A 20,902-nucleotide genomic window follows, 5' to 3' on the forward strand; every position below is an offset into this window, starting at 1 on the left:
GGAGGAAAACCTCTCGCGAATAACGCGAGAAATACTCGGTCATTTATGTCGATATTATTTTTATTGATGACTCGCTATGGACTGTATTTATAAATTATATTTATCGTAGGCGAGGAAGAGTCGAAATCGGTAAAAGTAGCGCGCGAGAAGAGGGACGCTGGATGCTGGAGGCGAGAGGAATCGGTGGCGCCGACGTCGTCGTCATCGTCGGCACCACCGGCGGCAGTGGCCGCGGCAGCGCAGGAAAGGCTCGCGAGAGAGAGGCGAAAGATGTATAGAAAATCTGGTGGCGGGCTCTCTCTCTGGGCGTCGCGGGGCGGTGAATGACGTCACGTTGCTAAAGCGACGCGGCAACGCGAGGCGTCTGCGTGGGTCGGTGGGTGTCTGGGGGTCCGGGATCAATAGCGCGCGCCAGCAACCAGGTAGTAGGTATGGGTGCATGTAGCTTTCTCCACGGTGGCAGTCCAGGAGACGGACCTCGCGAGGTAGGACACTTTACGAGTCGAGCGAGAGAGAGATAGAGGGAGAGGAGAGATAGATAGGTAGATAGGTAGAGAAATAGAGAGAGTTCGGCGGCCTGTCAGTGTCGTGCCGGAGAAGAGCGGCGCTATGCCAATAATCGAGCGTAGCAGCGGGGTGTCCAGCGTCTAGGACTGTCAGCCTCTCCAGGTAAGAAGGGTCCAGCGCCAGCGTCCTCCTTCCTTCCGATCCCGGTTACGTGGCCGAGAGCGCGCGAATCTCGTTCCGAATCTCGTTCCGAATCTCGTCTCCGCAAATTCCCGCGGCGCGATTGACGTCTGCTCGGGAATCGTGACAGGGAATTCCCGGGACTCTCGCTTCTTCTCTCTCTCTCTCTCTCCCCCTCTCGAAAGAGAGAGAGAGAGAGAGAGAGAGAGTGCGAAACGAATCGGACAGCGTGCGACCAATCTGCAAGTCGATCGAGGTGGCGTGTAAGATCTCAAAGTAACATGGAGCGAAAAAAAGGCGAGCGACTGCGAGGAGCTAGCGAGAAGGAGAGAGAAAGAGGAACAAGTGGGAGAAGCGGGCATAGATTGGCAGATAGATTGGATAAGTACGTACGCACGCATGCACGCAGGTAGCTAGGCGGATGACATAGGGATGGATAGGTTGAGGTTGATGGATGGATGGACCGATGGGCGGATCGACGGCAACGCCGAAACGGACGGGACGGATAGATAAATATGGGCAATTGGCAGAACGGAAAGACGGATTTCGCGGATACAAACGTAACGGAATGCGGATGAATGGATTGCTAGGTCAATCGCTCGACACTGTTGAAGATTGCGCGACCGGAAAAATGTAGTCCCTTTTATCAAGATTCCCAAGATTTCGTCGTTTCGTGTAAACCGACGGTGAAAATCACAGAGAGATATATATTTTGAATTTTTTAAATTTGTATCCATCTAAAAAAAAATGAGAAACATTTAGATATCAACGATTATAATTTTTTTTTTCAAACGAGATATTCAGATATGCGTTTCTTTGTAAAAATAAATTGGTGAGAAGGAACGAACAATGGAGATTGAGAGATGGCTTATTATTCGCGAGAGTAATTCTGGAGAGAACCGGTTATGAATATTAAGTTTTTAAACGCGCGCGCGCGCGCTTTATGCTAATTTTATTTTTCCGTCGGATTTTGCTTAACGATAAGCATGACGTATATTTCGCCATTAAAGTTGCATCAAGATTGATAAATTGCTGGGACGCGTCAAATATACGATGCCATTAAACTATGGCGCGCGGATGCATTTTCGAGCGCTTTATTTACCCTCCGTCAAATGGCTTTTATCAATCAATGACTGAATGATCACAGCGAGATGATCAGTCGTTTCGCGTGATAAACTAATTCGTCGCGGGTGAAATGCATGTGTATCCCCATACGTTATCGCTCTAATGACGATGACAAAGATACACCCACGCACACATACACAAACACACAATATATATATATATATATGGCAAACTAACTCGGGGCATATGTCGTAAATCGCTTGCCTGCCTCCTCGCGGTAACCTACCCGCACGCTCTTCTTCTTTGTCACCATTTGTCAGCACCGTACCTAAATTATGAGTTATGGTGTCCGCGTGGTCTATTCACGTAGCTCAAGTATGAAGAAAGGGTTTATTAAACTCCATATAAAGGGAGAAATCGATATTCTTTCAATATACTCGCGGTAAATTTCACTCAATTTTGCGCAACGTTTATAGAAAAGATTTCCCAGACAATTATCCAAGATTCATCTTGATTGTAAATTTCGCGCAACCTGCTTTTCTCGCATCTTGAAGATATAAAATAGATCACTTTTAAATGATTAAATTAATTCACGTTTTAATCTCGAGATTTTGATATAATTTTTCAAGTGCTACAGATTATCAGTAAAATGATAGAGATTGCGTGTTATCTCATCCACTGACAAAATGCTAATTTGTTAACGATAGATATAAGTGATAGGAGCGTAATTCACGAAGCGAGATGTTTCGGGGCGATACGATCGCTCTCGCCTTTCCCGGTATCGCAAACGACTTTGACACATTATTGATTGAAAAATATTTCTTATTATCTACTTGCCGGCTCACTTGCTTGCCGTTCACGTACAGATCTCGTTAGGCGCAATCGCGCTCAATCATTGTCTCGCGTCCGGTCGGAACAAAATACGAGCAGTTCGTTAAAATCATCTTCTCGTCGGCGTACTTTATCGTCGACTGTCCGCTCTCGAATGGCAAATAACAGATAATATTCAACGCGCGGAATATTCCACCATGGATCCCGCAATATCGCAAAACAACAGAGATTAATACGCGAAAGGTATAAAGCGATCAAATATTTGCACGGGACTGTAGATTTAAAGAAGTTTAATTCTCTCGATTTCTCAAACACTCGCACGATTGAAAATATCTCAATCGAAGTTGCTCTTTACTCGGGCAAGAATACGCGTACTTTTCTTTTTACCGTAAGTAAATTAAGGTTCCAGCTGTGATCGAAAATCACATGCTCGAGATCTCGGCAACAATATTGCAAAGAGCAAAGGCTCGAAGGAGGGGAAGCGAACTGGCATTCAAACGGCCGATTAGCTCTCTCAAGTACCCGGAATATGCGGGTATTTCGAGGTCGGGGGTCGAGGGTCGGGTCGGTACTCGAAACTTTCGGGTTACCCGATATTGCCGACCAACGTGTCGTCGCGCCATATTTCACGATCTTAAAACACCCGTAATTATTTACGTACATCGCGCAATTTCCGAGTCTAAAGTTGCGTCAAAAAAAAAGAGAGAAAAAGGAGAACCCCCTCGAAATACACTCGACGAAATACACTTGACGCTATTGTTCGTAGAATGCCACGTGTGTAATTTATTATAGCGGACGGGAAGGATTTTTCAGACGACCCCTTGTCTTATCCGACGGAAAATCCCGCATTCTTTCGACAAAAATAAGTTGCGTGCGCGTATCTTGGCAAGCGTTCAATTCTCGCGCGATGCAACCACTTGTGCTTAAAGTCACGCTCAAGGCAGCCGTCCAATTCGCGTCAGCCTTTCAGATAGACAAATAGATGAAGCGGACAAGCGAAATAGACCCCGTCATCTCCCTCACTTAATGAAAGATACCTCGGATTCGATCTCGTCTCAGTGGCACGCGAACGACGATCGCGTCGCGATTTCTCCTCCGTCTTCCGCGGAAGAGACCCTCGATTCGTATATACGTGTGTAATATTAGAGTCCCTCTTGCCATCGCATAATCAATTTAATCTCGCGAGACGGTATATATTCCCGTACGGTACCCCTAGCAAAGGAACACACCGGTCTTGGCCGCGCTTTGATCCACACACACACGTTGCCTTAATTTGATCAATCTCTGGGAGTTGGTGAGACATGGTAAATGGAGGCGTTCTCCGCTTTGTGCCTCGCGCGCTCGTCGAGCTTCCTCGCGTGCTGTATTAAATATCGCGAGCGTATGATATCGTAATTAAGTGAATTATATAGTTTGGAAACAACGCCAGCTGCGACAACTCCGAGAAAGTTGACGTATAATTGGCGGATAATTGACGAAGTCATCATTTTTCGACGGAATCGGGTGCTAAACTCGAGCGTTGTCGACTTTTGCTCGGAATAAAAGCGTTCGTTTCTTCTGAAAAAAAAAAAAAAAACGGAGGATATATCTCGGGTCGCGAGAGAGTAATGTCTAGATTGATCGCGCGAGATATAAGTTTAATCACCGCTAATGGGAGTTTTCGTCCAGTTGGGTGCAAATCTTGTTCCTTGCTTGCAGGCCGGCGCGATGTGGCCTGGAGTACTACCGTTACTGGTGTTACTAGCGGTCCTGCTGCATCCATCGAGGTAGGTATTGTTTTGTCGCATCGATAATTCGAAAACGATCGCGCAACTTTGGAGGTGGATTCCATCGAGTCGTGTCGCGTTCAATTAATAATGCAGCATTCTGCGTTTTTGGAACGTCGTCAAGAGCGGCCCGGTGACTGTTGGTCCGCGTTGCGATAGAAACATAATCCCGAGAAAGCAAGTTATGGCTCGTAAAGACGTACATTATTGACCCCTAGGATTATTGTTACGGCGCATAAAGTTTATACGAGGCTCAAACGTGCTTAGCACGTTCGGCACACGTTCGGAATTTTGTATCCCTGTCCCAATTGTACGAGCGAAAGTGAAGTAAAAATCTCATGGAATCCATAAAATGATTTATCTAAAGAAAAATACAATTTGCAAGTATACGTGTTGTATTCCTTCGTGCTTTGTATTTTCGCGGAATTGGAATTTATTTTTCAAGAGCGGTTGCGTGACGCGGGGAAATTTCTCTTCCCCGGAAATTAGATTCCTCGCTGACGGTATCGTCGCTATGTTTTTTCCAGATGTACGCAGACGCAGGTGAAGGTGAACTTTCGGGAGAAGGAGAAGCAAGTGCTCGACAACATCCTAGGACCAGGCCGGTACGATGCGCGCATCCGGCCGAGCGGGGAGAACGGAACAGGTGAATATAGAGATTCTCGTGCATCCTTATTTACTCCCTCTGCCCATCCTCACCATGTACCGTGTAATTTTGTTACCGACATATCTTGCGGCGAAATCAGCCGAAAAGTGTGAACGTAGGAATATGGAGAAAGAGGAAAGAAAAGAAAAAAAAAAGATGAAAAAACGGGGTGAGAGACGGAGAGATACACATACATACAGTTCGGCGAGAGGGGTTGAGCTCCCCCCCTTGATCGAGTGCGGAAAATTGAACGCGCGATGCAATACGATCTTGCCTTCGTCGTCGTTTGATGCGACGCAACGCGCAGATCGACGAGCGCGCGTCCCGAGTCTATCGACAATACGTGGTATATACATATAATAAGCGAGCGAGACGAATTGTGCGAGAATTTTCCGCACGTCCTTAGTGAATGCATACCGAGCGGCGAGAAATTTCTTCATAAACTTTGCGAATACGAACGGCAGACCGGCCCCGTTTCAACAAGGAGCCGCGATCGGCCTCGAAATCTCGCGAGAGCGTGATTCCTCGCGATATTATTATCGCGATCTTGCCATTGTCTTGGAATTGTCACATATACTAGTTGCCTTCGTAGAGCGGACGGATCTCTTACTAGTGGCTCGATACAAGTATGCGAGTAGATTGGGAGAAATATATCATTTATTAATATCATTTTTATACATAATTAAAAATTTTTTATTTTATACATGTATTATTAACGCATAATTTTATATGGATTATAATACGGGTTATATCAAGGCATAGATTGATCCTTGAGCTTCGATTAAAAAACGATTAATCTCACGACGATGATCGCACTTTCTTGATCGCGATAGAGCAAAGATTTCGCAAATTCCCCCGAGTATCCTCGAGCAACATACGCGAAAGCGATGCGCAATTCATCTTCCAATCTCCTCCACATTACAGGCAAGATGTATCAATTTTTCTCTTTTCCTTTTTTTTTCGCAATGTGGCAATTTCGAGTCCCAAACGGAATCCCACCGATATCGATCGTCGTCGACTGCATCGCGATAAATATCGCGATTCCCGTAGTCAGCGGGTCGAGTGGAAGGCGAGTCGTTGATTTGGCGCGATAGATAAACGAAGCCAAGTAGATACGAGGATGTTGCCTCGTATCAACGAGAGAGACGATGACGATTGTTTGGTCCAGTCGCGTTTATCGTAGCCTAAATCGATTAACTTCTCAAGTGGGCTGCGCACGGTCAAGTACAATGGTAGCCAAGATAAACTAATTAAATATCGGAATATATGACAGCGGAGTGTTATCTGCACTTTGGGCGCTTTTCGAAATCGCTTGCTCGTGCTCGTTTTATATATCGAAAAGAAATTTCAAGAATAATTGTCGTTTGCCGAAATATTTCGCGTAAAAAACAAATATCCTTCTTTCTTCAAATTTTTATCTTACGATAAAACGTTACATTTGCATCTCTATATTTAAATACTAAATAATGCCACGCGACGACACTTCTTTTATTGCATACTTTATTTACTAGAATTCTGTTTATAAGACAGAAAGTAATTACGTGCTAGAAATCTTGAAATCATTATAATGATAATTTATACAAGTACAATTGTATCTTATATTTTATCTTACATCTTTTTAGAGAGACGTTGTCGAATTTAGGACTGAAATCGTAAATAGAATTCTGTCCTCGTAAGGAACCGTAAAAGAGCAATCGAATAAATCGCGTCCCGCGAACGCGATCACGTGTCGCCGTAAAACGGACGAATGCGACGAGAATATTCCCCAGGGGTGCTGCCGCGTGCCTATCCGCAGATATATATCGCGTTAACTCGGAATGGGAGAAGGAGGACGACTTCTTCATTACCTGTGTAAAGGCGTGTCGCGCGATAATAAAGCGTTTTTATAATCACCCGTCCCGCGCGAGTCTCCGAAGCTATTTTTGCATCTCGCGAACGCGATTACGTATAATTCGAACGGAGCGGCGGTGCTTTTTTTTTAAACATCGGATCGCGTGCCTTGATAAACGCGACGCTCATTAATTTTATTGCCCGAGTATTAGCCGTGAATGCGCGTCGTCGGGGGTGAGTTTTTGCTCGGCCGGGAAGGAATAGAAATTCATGGCGCTTCGTGCCCGGCCGCCACTTGGATGCCTTGGCATTAAAAAAAAGAAGAGAAAAAAAGAGGACCGTCGAGATTGCACGCAACAGGACTAATGCTCGACACGTCGCCGAGCGAGCACCGGCTTGAGGAGCAGGACCTCACCGGGCGTAATTCGGCGATGGCCGATTATCGCACCCCTCGATCGATCGCGCATTCGTAATTTCGCCCCGTCCGTAATCAACGACCCGTTTATCGCGTCGATGACGTCGCGCGACGGAGTTAATCGATGATGGGGGATGGTAAACGCCGCGTATGACGCATTCAAGTCCAGCGTCATACTCTCGATCCCCTATGCTCTTTCGATCGATCAGGCGCGAGGGAGAGAGGGTCTTTTTTTATAAAATTGTCGCTCTCATATATTCAATCTATGAGAATGACGAATTTAAAATTCATAAAATGTCTATATGTATGCAAATCTTTTCTCCACGAGTTTTTTTTTTTTAATACACTTATATACATACTCACGACGCATTAACAAGATTATACATCATAAATTAATAATCTGTTAATGGTGCTCTTCAAGTTGAAAAAACGTATCTGCGATAGATGAAGTTTCCGGTTCCGGAAACTATAGGTACCGGCAAGAAAACGTTGATAACAGATGCCGGCAAGAAAACGTTGATAACAGATACGTTTTTAGTTAAAAGGACGGAAATTAGGTCGGCCGAAAATTATGCGTTTCCATGAATCTTTGGGAGCGCTGGGCAATGATAGATGTATAATTTATGAGTCTGCGGATCTGTATTTGCGCTCGGACTACAATTACCTGTAACACGCTACAGTGTGTAACGGTGTAATGAATGGCGCGGTACCAATATCGATCAAACACACTATTTTGCTTCGCATTGTCTGCCATTGCCGTTGATTTACAATCTTGATGAACTGTTGTCGTTCAATCTTTCGCCCAATGTCTTGCATTACTTAGACCTGCGATACCGTCTCGAGCTATTGCAATAGGCGGATAAGCGCTCACGATTGATCACGCGTGGGCGAGTAAGATAAAAAAAAAAATTACACACAGAGGCATTTTACATACTCTCCTGGTCTCCTAGTCGCGCAAAGATGGTAATTTATCTCGCGATTTGGCTGGACTTCTTTCGGAAAAGACGTATACAAATTGACTCGAGATTGTTGCGCATCTGCTACATGTAATTTTTTAATTAATCTTGAGCCGGTTCTCGACGAAAAGTGGATTAAACAAGTTTTCGATTTGCGCTCTTTTTATTTTTCCAGCACTTGACACACATGTATTTAAAAAAAAATTACGAGAGTATTTTATATTAACTTGAGCGAGCGGAGGATATTTTTACCAAACACATTTGCTTTCGATCAGATAACTATAGTTGTGTTATTTTGATCGAGGAGTCTCGTTGCATAATGCATGTGTGTTTGGTAACTGTTGTACTTTGTACACGAAACTCGATCGCCTTTTACAAATAGATCGTGAGAATATATCACTTTTCGTTCAGCTTGCTCCCGACATGTTTTCGCGATCGTACGAAAAAGACAATGTTTCTCTTGGCTCATCTTACAGAAATTAAAATAGGCAAGGAAAAGTATAGTATGAAAATGTCGCTATTACCGCTAGTTGCCTCGAGATAGAATTGAGTCTGTGGGATGGAAAACAATGGCAAACCGCCACATTAGGGAGAACATTACACACGCGTCTTTTGTGGTTGGCACATTAATTGTATCTTACGCGCGTCTTCCGTCTGCATAAAGCAAAACCTGGACCGAATACCGACTATTGTATGCGATGTAACGAGCATAAGTGACTCGAGGAAGATTCATAACTGGCATAGGAGGGAAAAGGAGGAAGTACGAGCGTGCAACTGCACGAATGATATTCATTGCCGAATATTATGAACTACACTAGGTGATTAATCATGCCAGTTATACGATTAAATTCGCTACGATGGTGGAAGGAATTCGTCTTTTCAATCAAACGTATATAAAGTTTGATCTAGATACGCCAGTCATGCAAGTATAAATACGGAATAGATGAAATGTCAAGGAAACAGACAAATATTAACGTGCGCGAATGAAATTTTGCATCGAGGTAAAAAAAAAAAAATGAATAAAGATTGAATATCGCTCTAAACGAGCCATCAAAGACGGTCATATTACTCGGTAATTAAATGAAAACTTGCGCGTAAAATTGCGCGTTTACTTGTGTATGTGTTATTTGTCAATTAAAAGCTTTACAGGATGGAAAATTGAGGAAAATTTTAGCATGTTTGTTAACGTTAAATGAAAGAGAAATATAACACGCCCGCACATAGAAATATTTTTTTATAGAAAAAAAAATCTTAATATTTTTATCTCCTACATCTCGAAAACAATAAGTTTTTATTTATATTTTATTTTCGGAATTGCGCATTCTACTCGAATTCTGATCCAATTAGCTCGTTTCCAATACAACCGTATAAGGTGTGACAAGACAGCTCGAGTGCCTCTTAAATAAGGACCAGTGGCTCACGGTAAATATTAACCGAATCAAAATAAAATCTATCGAGACGATACGTACGTGCTATGTACATATTTGCATTCATGTTTACATTACGGCTCGATCGTCGTCCTGCGATCGAAAGTTAAGCGGGCGAGGCGTGAGAGAACGCCTGTCGGAGCAGGTGTTAACACATGTAACGGAAAGAGAGCCACATGTGGATACGATATCGAGAAACAGAGAGAAGGAGAGAGAGAGGAAGAGAAAGAGAGAGAAACGCACAGACATACACGCAGCATTGATCTGGCTGGAGTCTCTGGCTCGCGATCGGCATGTCATCCGATGCAGTTATGGGATTCATCCGCGGCCGGATTTGGCAGACCGCGACCGGATTTCGCGTTGGACACCCGTCACGCCAAATCGGCGGGGATGAGATTTCGGGGACGAGGAGAAACGCGTCGACGTTGCCGACGTATAGCAGACGAAGGGTCAGTTTTGCCTGGGAAGGGACAATTGTGTGTCGAGAGTCGAGTCGAGCGTTATCGACGCGAATTATCGCGCTTCGCGACGGCCTTCGTCCTTTGCAACGAGCACCTTTGCCAACACGACATACGCACGCGTACTGCTTGCACGCAAGATTATCTCGAGCGAGCGCACACGCAAGTTGAGTCACGCGTATAACCGAGAAATACCGGAAGAAGGCTTTAACGCTTCGCGAACTCACCCGTATCCTCGCTCGTGTCGAGTCCTTTTATACACGCTGGATATACGCGTCGTCCATAATTAACAGATAATTAGCTGCGATAATTAAGATCGTGCAATGCTAGATGACACAAATACACGTCTCACAATATATATATATATATATATATATATATATATATATATATATATATATCGCACCTTTCATCGGACTGTCATCGAAAGCGAAAATAATTCTTATCGAGATGTATGCCATTGAGATGCGCGAATGGATTAAGGCTTATATATCGCTTCAGATTAAATCCTCACGCGAGAACGATTCAGGTATGCAATTCACGTGAGTCACGATCCCGCAATTTGTTATCGCGTTTAAATGACAAAACAGAACTTTTACACAATTTTCCTCGATGGCGCTTTCCAACTTTTCACGATAAATGGTTTCTAGTTCTTTTTTTTTTTCCTCGCAAATCGCTATACTTGGTACGTTAATCTCTTTTCATGACTCCGCAGTTTTTTTCGTATCTCAAATTCCTGAGAAAGAGACGTTTACCCCCCCCCCCCCTACTCCTTCCGGCTTCCTCAATACGTGATTCCTGTGTTAATGTTTGGAGCCGTTTCTCGAGGAAAATAGAGGTAAAGTTCTCTTTCAGAACGATCATTCTTCGATCTCGACAATATTCCGCGACTTATTGTTAGATCTCAACCGAGTTCGGTATGGTCCGAATACACTTTCTCGCTCATTCTTGATTATTACGCACCAATTTTTGTCCTTCTAATCAGTCCTGCGACTCGACGGGATCGCTTTTAAGTAATAGCCAAGAGCGCGGTAAAAAGATAATATCGGGCACATTCCAGTAGAGTATGTAAGCCACCAGAAATGCTGACTCACTAAAAGGGAGCTGTATTGTTTTTGCCCTTAGATGGGCCGGCCATTGTCCGGGTAAACCTGTTTGTGCGAAGCATTGCGACAATTAGTGACATCAAGATGGTAAGTATATATGCTAATCAAGCCAAGCCTTTTGAAAACCGCAACCGGCCGCAATTCGCCGTTTTCTTCTCTTGCCGACGCGGTTTAACCTCCCCAAACTTCCTCCCCTTTCCCCCTTTTTAACCCCCTTTTGTCTCTGTCACTTTGCAAAAATGCAGTAGGCGCAAAAGTAGGTTTAGGCGGTCTTGGTTTCGCAATCGAACGAGTGTGTGAGAGAAAAAGAGAGAGAGGGAGAGAATGAAATCCCAGAGAGAGAGAGAGAGAGAGAGGGAGAGAGAGATAGAATCCAGCAGCGGACGGCGACGACGAGCTCGATACTTCCTCGAAGAGAGCAAACAGGTCGGCAAAAGCGGTAGCAACAACACACGCAACGTAGTAGAGAGCAGCAACGTAGCAGAGTGCCGGTCAGCAAGCATCTTGTCCTCCTTTACCCGCGCTCTTTCGTCCTCTCTTAGCTCCTCCTGGTCCCCTCGCCTCGCCACGTTGCTAGCCGCCATCGCTAGCAGTCTCTTCCCGAGGGAGAACGCCACGTCCACACAACTGACCACCATCACCACCGCCACCTTTAACCAAAGCGCCCGAGAAACCCACCCCAGAAACTCTAGCACTCTATAGCATAGACGCAGGCATGTGGCATTCCAGCTTATTTGCGTATGTTAGTTACGTCGCATTGGATACGGACGGACCATCGGACGAACGTGGAGCGGCCGGATGAAAGAGTGACACTCGGGCCAAGAGTGACGCGTGGGCGGGAAAATTTTGGGGGCGCGATTATACTCGGAACCCCTATTTCGGGTTTCGCTCGCGTAACGCGGCCGCTATTGATCGCTCGGATCGTTACGTGCCTCGATCTCTCCGAGTCGCGTAATTATTTTACGGGAGGGAGGGAGCATTTCTCCCCTCTGCCGTTTTTTGCCCCAAAGGTAATCTTATTTCTCGTTATTGCGGAACGGAGCGGAACGTTATTGCGAGTTCCGAGTGTAACGCGAAATCCCCGAGACGACACGCGCCCTTTTCTTTCCGAGAAACTTCTTCTCGAGAGACACTTGAGGAATGTGTGAAAGGCTACACAGGACGTGGACTCGAGACACGTCTATCAGGCTTTTATGTCAGACTCGGAGAAAAACTTTGAAAACACGTTTTCCTCGCAATGCTCGCAATGGACGCTCAACGCGATTTCGCGGAGGGACGATCGGCCGGCCCGTTGCACTTTGTCGACACCGCGGAGCGAAACTTGTGTTTCACATAGGTAACGAGATTACACGTATACCACGTCGCCGCTCGGGCACCGGAAGTGCACGTCGAGAAGTTACATCGGACGCGTTCCGGCACTCTCGTTCGTTCTATGTGAGACGAACGTGCTAGGCTTGCCGTCAGGAAGGCCTCTTCGTGCGTTCGAGTTCCTCTCTCGTGTAAAACGCACCGCTCGCCAGATCAAAGAGCGATTTCACGAAAGGACGATCGATCGGTCGAAAGGCTTGCACGGGATGCTCTCCCGGATGCTCGACTTTAATTTTTACAACGAAATTATTGAAGGAGAGCGAACGTTATATTTCGTTCGCCACACGTATAAAGATACATTTATTAATCGATAAAAAAAAATTGCCACTATATTATTTATTATACGCGTTAGAGACCGATCGATTGTTTGTTATAAAAATTTTTGCAACTGGTGTCGCATATCATATAATAATTAAATTTCAAATTTAAACTGGAAAAGCTATATATTTTCGCTTCCTGCAAAAAGCAGGTTGCTCTTTGTCAAACTATATAAACGAGTCTACCTTTATTATTACTTTATGACAAGAGAGAATTTATCATTTCAACTTGGGAGGGAATGTTTGTTTCTACTCAGTTTTCAAAACTTGTACTTATCTAAAAAGTGTTGATATCGCCTGGAGATGATGATGAAGAAGAAAGATTTCTGAATATAATGAGTTTGATAGAAATGCCTGCATCTAATCGATATATTATTATACAAATTATTTTTTTTTTCAATTTTCTGAATAATTTATAATATTAATTATTAACGAGATTGAATCACATTTAGCATACTTGGAAAAAAGATGAGTATTTGTTATCGAAATTATTTGTAATGCTTCAATGATTAATATAACTGTAATTTATGTATAAAATATACAATTATAATTACATTAATAATTGGACCATTGTAAATTTCGGACGCAATATAACAAACGCTCATCTTTTTTTCAAGTGCCCCAAATGTGATTCAAACTCGTTGACGACTAATATTGTGAATTATTCAGAAAATTGAGAAAAGAATAATTTATATAAGATATATATATATCTAATAAAAAATATATAATATATATATATATCGATTAATTGCAGATGTTTCTAATTATTTAGGTAATTGCACATAATGTTTGATATCATTAGCAAAATTGAGGATATTCAGAAAGAAAATTAAGTATTCATTCTCTGCGTGAAAAAGTCTACGCATCAATCTCACAAACAACATCAGCCATTTCGCGAGCGCGATCATTCTTTTCAAACAAGCGCTCATTTTTATCCCGTGAAAGATTTGAAGCTTTTTACGCTCGCGGAAAAAGGAGTTTCTGTTCCACGTGGCCAGAGATAATTCAAAATTGATAAAAATAGTTGAAGTGGATCGGCGCGATATCGACGACAACGACCGGACGTCCCGACGAGCACCGCGTGTCCGACGTCTTGTCCTGGTTCATGTAGGGCGGAATGGTACGCAAACACTCTGTATGGCTCAGGACGATACGGCTGGCTCGTTCATGCTGCTGCGGACGGATTAAGACTCTTCTCGATGATGACGTGTAACGCACGAGAAGCGCGTCGTTGACGGTTAAACGCGACTAAACGTTGATAATGATGCTGCAACGCCGCGAGCCGTTAATCGCCCTTCCGATAGCTGTCGATAGCCCGCCGGGCTATTTCGCTGACTATGTACAGGTTCCGGTTGGACTAAGACGCAATTCGATCACGTGGAAATTAGTTTCGATCGGTCTCGAACAGACAAGGTGCATAATAAAATGGGAAAGCGGCGGATTTATTAATCGTCATCGCTAAGCTTATAATTTTGAGATTTATGCGTGTCGATTCTTAAGGATGTTTTGTATGTACAATCCCAGCAAAAAATGTATTTTGAGTATGAGAAATTGTGGAATATTATAATTTGATCTTAGCTACAATGCAGAGATGTATTTTTTAATATTTATTGCGCTTTTGTTGAAATATTCCGAATTTTGTTAATCGAAATGATTAACTTTTGGCAGAAAATTTTGACAGATACATTGCTAACTTCATCGAATTATATTTAATATCTTTTTAACCTGTTAGTATTTGTATAATATTATTTGACCAAATATTTCCTCTGTATCTAGACTTTTGCAAATTTTAAACAAATTCTGAATATTATTCCCATGTGTTTTTGTCATTTGAATCGTCGTTTCCAATAAAAACACATGTTAATTCGGTGCAAATTAAAATCCTTATAACTTGTGAACGCTTTAGTGAATCGATTTAAAAATTGTACCGAAGATTCTAAACATATGTAAGGACATTCTGTACAATTTTCATTAAATTCTCAATATTGAAAATAGGTACAAAATATCCTTAAGTGAGAATAATTTTCGAGAGATATATTTATTATCAAAAGTAACTTTGCTCGCGAGGGAGAGGCATTGTCAGCTTCTCGAAATAGCTTCAACAAGACATTCTTCTTCGCTCGCGCGAAAGATAGATCGATTGTCTACGAGCGATGTCGAAGTGTATTCGTCCATAAACACGGATCGCTTGTTATTCCGGTTCCCTCTTCCGTAATAATGTCCATCGTGTGTTCTCCACGTGCGCCATATGACGCCTGGCATCGGTTTCTAATAGCGTCGAATGTCGCGCAACTTGGAGATTGATGCGAAGGCGTTTAACGTTGTTGTCGATGCGTCGTCGATGCATCGAGTTCGAAGAGTTAATTAATACACTTTCGAAACTCCTCCAAGCTCTGGAATTGCATGTTCCTGCCGCGATCGCGATTTAACATCCTATCGATCTACCTGTACGTTAAACGCGCGTCGCATTTTTTGTGCGTGCATATTGAGAGGGCGGTCACGGCTATGTGTCTCTCGCTTCGACGCTAATTGAATCGCGATGGCGACATGGAAATTTCGCTCGATAATATATCGCGCGGACAGGGATGGCTCTAGATTCCGAAGAGCGCGAAGAAAAATCTCCGAGCCCCGTGCGAATATCTATTTTTTTTTATTTGGATTATTGTGTCCGCGTCGCGCGCTATTTTCAATTTTTCCGGGGCTGTTGGCGTCCTCGGGATGGATTTTCGCGAAAGGAGAAACGATGATCGAAACGCGCCGTCCGGGCAAACAAAGTTTCGGCTCTCCCTCGCGGCATGAATATTTTCATCGGTTTTGCATCTCTCAATTTCGCTCTGTATTTCCCAAGTTTCGCGAGGTTTTTACACCTTGGGGAATTTTTCAAAGAGAAATCGTCACATGTGCGCGCATATATACACCAGTGACTACATCGCAAAAATTCTGTCGAATCGCAACAACAAGCAGATCCAGAGATCGGATTAATTCGACATTGACGCGAGACAGATGCGTCGTCGGATGTGTCGCGACGACGACGACGACGACGACGACGACGATGGCGGCGGCTGTCATCGATTTTTCATCGCGTTTCCGCTTATCCGATCTTTCATATTTTAACCGCTCGATTGTGCCGCGTGGCGGGCGCAATTTATTTAACTTCCCTTGATCCGTATCTCGTGATTCGCGTCGTTTGTTCGTCCCGCTTGTATCGATTATCCTCGACGCGCCGGTTATTACCTACCTAGCTACCTACCTACCTATCCGCCCATCCACGGATAGCGTCGATTCCGTGCGAGTAAACAAGGTAGCACGAGAGAATTCGTTTCGCGGTATCGCGCGACCGATATTCCGCAAATTCCTCGGAATAACGTTCGCGCGTTCCTGTACGTCATACATTATTTCCGCGGCCGCGATTCCTTCAAACGACCAACGTGACCGAGGTTTTCGTCCCTGCGTAAAAATCCGATAAATCGAGTTAGGGAAACCGACCGCTCGATGACGATAACGCGAAACTCGAAGGGAAAATGCGAAAGAAACTCGAGAGTCGAGAGAAAGGAAGTCTATCGAGATGAATTCTCGCTGAACGACGCTGTAGACTTGATTTTGGGGGTTAATGCGACGGAGAAATGAAAAGCGAAAGGGCTTTTAACGCAAGCGATATATTTCTTTATTACCCTGGAAATATATATGAATTATATACGAGAAACGCGATTATGAGCGTGAAACGATTGTTAAAACAGTATGCTTTCCACTCGGGACATAAGTTTTATCGGCGCGTTTTAAAATGAAACGGTGAAACGTTTTCGCTGTATCAGCGAAACGTTACGTTTTAACGGTGATAAGCACCCTGGAACGCCCGTCGGCTGTTGATGCCGATTCGTTCGATCGGAACAAGGAAATGCGACGAATAAGTTGAAAGGGCAAAGAAAAACAAGAGAAACGAAATATGAAGACGGAATAAAATTCTAACGAAGGGATAAAGGAATAAAATTGCATAAAAATGTCAAATAAGAGAGTCGTCTCGAATAAGATAACATTAAAGCGCGTCTCACGACTCATCGCCAATGTCGCGCAGGTGGTCGAAGGGGACTCAATTTCTCATCATAGCACACACACGCACACATCTCTATTTCTCGATGTATCTGACTGCTGCTCAGCGATTGATTAATTTTGTTTGTTCTGTTTGCCATGTTAGATGGGCCCGCGGTTGTCCGCGTCAACATATTTGTTCGAAGTATCTCAAAAATAGATGACGTTACCATGGTAAGTTGAAAAAAAGAAGAATGCAACGCCCCGTGATCACAGACACACAGACATGTGCCTCCTTTTTTGTATACCGTACACAAGTACATACATACCTAATGCTGGGTGTTACGTTACCATATGTATTTTACAATCAGCGATCTAAGGGAGCTCTCTGTGCATTGTACATCGACGTAACGCACGTTGGCGCACAAACGATTACGCGCTGAATACGTGCGCGTGCGTTCCTCGGGTGCCTCGTGCGCTGCGGGGGTGTATAACGATTACACGCGATGCGAAGACACGACGCACGGGTGATTCCGTCGCTGTCGGCGAACGGGAATTCGTCTTCCTGGACGAATTTGGGATCGATTTTTCCGCGAGAAAAATTGCGAGTCTCCGCCCCGAGGAAAATAAAGAGATTTCCAGATGACGGCTCCGGATGACGAATACAAATTCTCCGATTAATCGCATTGGATTTGACGTCGACGGACTCGATTTGTCCGACCGACTCGAGAGACTTCGACGAGATGTCTCGGTGTGTCGAGAGTGAAACAAGTTCGCGACAATTTCGATCCCGAGTTCGCCGAGGGCGAAATATCCCCCGACAGCGGTGGGAGACACTTGTGCGTGACACACGTTAATTTACTTGTTACCATTAAGTCGCTGTATAGTATCCTCCTAATGCCCTTTTTGATCTCACGATGTATAGACGACACATTTTCAATCTCTCTACTTCTCTGTGTCTCTCTTCTCCTCCTCCGTGCTAAACACCAAAACACCCGTTGCGTATCTCGAGGGCCGCTCTCGTGGCTCTTTTGTAACTCCACCTACCGTCATGTTCTCTCTCTCTACGTTAAGCAAGTATCTATTCTGTATGTCTATGAATGAGCTGGGACTTACGAATAGCACGACGCTCCCACCGCCTTCGCCCGTTGATATTAAACTCGATACTAAACGCATGACTGGCGAGGATACGCGTTTCTGCATTTTCGCAAAATTCAGATCGCACGAGAACGAAGGGAAATGATAATGGAATACGATACTAACTTAACTATGGAAATAACACGCTGGTATCATATATGCTATTAGTCCGATATTTTACATCGCTTTTTCAATCATTATTCGCATAAAAGGAGCTTCAAGTTTATATCGCAAAGCGGAATAAAACTGCGATTGGAGTTATTTGGAAAATTTCCGTTTTAATATTTATATCGAGGGGAAAGAGGAACATAATTTTGATAATATTTTATTTTTATCTCTCTCTCTCTCAAATTGCTTCTCGAATTTTGTTTTTGCTCATTTCGGCGCAATCTCTCCTGTGACGAATATTTGTACGGTGTATTCCTTCCACGATCTTTCTTAGTCTACTTAGCGTCGTGCTGTGCGTAATTACGAGATTCCATTAGAGTATATAGTATCGCTCACCCGCTGTTGTGTGGTAGATGATTTGATGGAGTTTCGTCTCTTTTTGACTTGTTCCGATTATGTTTATTCGCGTTGGGTCTTTAATGCTAAGTATATATATATATATATATATATATATATATATATATATATATCTACATATATATTTATATACATACACGCTGTGCCTCGCAATACAGCAGACACATACATCACATATTTACATAATTACATTTCTGGCGCGTTCTCTCTCTCTCTCTCTCTCTCTCTCTCTCTCTCTCTCTCTCTCTTTCTGCGTCTTATCTACTCTATCATTTTCTCATTTATTTCCGTATACATGTTTCTTTTTCTCGTCTCTCCTTCTCTCTTTATCTTTTTCGCAATATTACAACGACACACACCGATCACACTATCACACATGTACATACATGCGTGGGATGTAGAATATTACGCATATCTATATATAATTTAGAAGACACGTACACGTACATACACACACACACACACACACACACACGTGTACATACATTATCGGATGTAACGTTGATTTACTCATTGATCTTTTTTACTGCACCGTGCGACAATACACTCGCTAAGGCATTCTCGTGCTGCTACAAAACTCTGCGGTAGTGTGCAACCTTTTTTATCTCATTCTTGGTAATGACTTTTTTTTTTCTTATTGCTAACACAAGAAACGTATCTCTGTATGCTGTACCTGTTAAGCCCATCTATATGAAAATGAAACACCTCGTGCGATATATATTTACTCGTGCAACGAGGGGAAATGATCTCGGCGAAAGCTTTCTCGTAATCATTGCGGGAAACCCGAAAGCGCAAGTCACGTCGGCAGCGTAATCACTAGCGCGAATCAACGGTTAATGCAATCGCGATTTAATTGCGAGGATCAAATTTTCAAGAGCCGCATTGCTTGCGCGAGCCGCAAGATTTACATTCAACACACATTTCTCATTTCTCTCCTCGTTAACGCGCCTAGAGTACCTACCTAGGAATTTAGATTCTCCTCTGCTGTTTATTAGAGAATAGTAGACGCGTCGTGAGAGACGAATGTACAAAATGTTAATTAAAGAGTCGAGATTATCGTTACGTATACATATATCCGTGACTAAATGTTGTTGCGGTAATCATTTTTTTTCGTGAAATTTTTCTAAAATAAACGACTCGCAGACGAGCAGCGTCAGACTAGCGTACCTTTGGAATAATGTCGTGGAACGTGACGTACGCGAGTACCTTCGTTCGACGGAAAATAACCCGAGGATTACCGAGAACAAGAGCACGTCTTTCGGCGGAAACGGTGGCGTGACATTGTGCTGTCGCAGCAACAGCGGGATTAACCGCGAATTGCCAATTGCAGCGACGATGACGACGACGACGACGACGACGACGACGACGACGACGTACGTCGTCGTCGGAAGCAGCGTAATTAGACAAGCCTGGGACCAATCAATTATACGTGGGTGCGACAAGACGCGAAAGGCGACTTTGTCGCGGTTTTCTCGTTATAGAGTTGCAATTACCAACGCGCGTTCCACCCAAGTCGGTTCTTCACTTTGAGCCGTTCGCTTGTTCGTTTACCGATCGATCCACCGATTAACCAACGTTACAGACCGCTATTCAAATATTCACGCGCTAAGTGCGAGAAAAGATGATGACGTTAAGGATTTATCAGACATGACCGAGTCTCTCTTGCTATCTCTCTCTCTCTCTCTCTCTCTCTCTTTCTATCTCGTATAACTGACGTTTGAGTAATTTATTCAGTAGCCGATACTTCGTGTATGCATTATTGACTACGGTAGTTCCATTAGTTCGATCCTCTAAAATATACATACACGTCGCGTATATCGGTCATGTATATATTTATATATACCGTGAAAATATTTATATATACCGCTTCTTAAGATGACTAAAATTCCAATTACGTCATCGAGTTAATCTGCGATATACTTGTGTTTTTTCTTCATCTCTCGAGTTAATTGCCGCATGGCTCTTTCCTCATTAATGGTACTCGAATGTTGCCGTTCGTGAAGCCCACTTCATCGGCATCGATATCCTCGTCACTTATCGCGCGAGATATGGCTGAGGAATAGATATTTGATACGAGATAACATAATAAAAAACACGAGAGAGAAATAAAGGGAGAGAAAAAGAGAGCAGTTAGTGTTGGAGAAAATAAAAGAAGAGACTCTTTAACAAAAAATAATCATAAAAAAAAGATTAATCAAAATCAAAGCACACATGTAAATGCTTAATTATTTATAATAATTGTCGAGATAATAATTCACTAATGAATAGAATTGAGAAACACTCGCTCTTATGTTATCTCAACAGTGTCGTAAATATTTATGTACGTTTACATCTCTGCGATA

General features: G+C 43.4%; 1 protein-coding gene across 9 annotated transcripts in view; it reads left to right on the top strand.

The window, feature by feature from the left end:
- Positions 1 to 417: 417 nt before the first annotated feature.
- The window catches only part of LOC105255134 (glutamate-gated chloride channel), a 38,621-nt gene continuing 18,136 nt past the window's right edge, over positions 418 to 20,902 (top strand). For 2 of the 9 annotated variants that reach the window (XM_020028732.2, XM_011264259.3), the window contains exons 1-4: positions 3,604 to 3,887; positions 4,282 to 4,349; positions 4,877 to 4,995; positions 11,207 to 11,274. In XM_020028732.2, the coding sequence (XP_019884291.2) occupies positions 3,885 to 3,887; positions 4,282 to 4,349; positions 4,877 to 4,995; positions 11,207 to 11,274 (258 nt within the window). In that variant the 5' untranslated portion in view covers positions 3,604 to 3,884. Of the gene's footprint in view, positions 670 to 3,603; positions 3,888 to 4,281; positions 4,350 to 4,876; positions 4,996 to 11,206; positions 11,275 to 17,064; positions 17,133 to 20,902 lie in introns of those variants that run through there. The other 7 variants (XM_011264260.3, XM_011264256.3, XM_011264257.3 and 4 more) reach the window with 7 other exon arrangements.

Source organism: Camponotus floridanus, unplaced genomic scaffold, assembly GCF_003227725.1.
Source record: "Camponotus floridanus strain SB8 unplaced genomic scaffold, Cflo_v7.5 scaffold37, whole genome shotgun sequence".
Lineage (NCBI taxonomy): Eukaryota > Metazoa > Arthropoda > Insecta > Hymenoptera > Formicidae > Camponotus > Camponotus floridanus.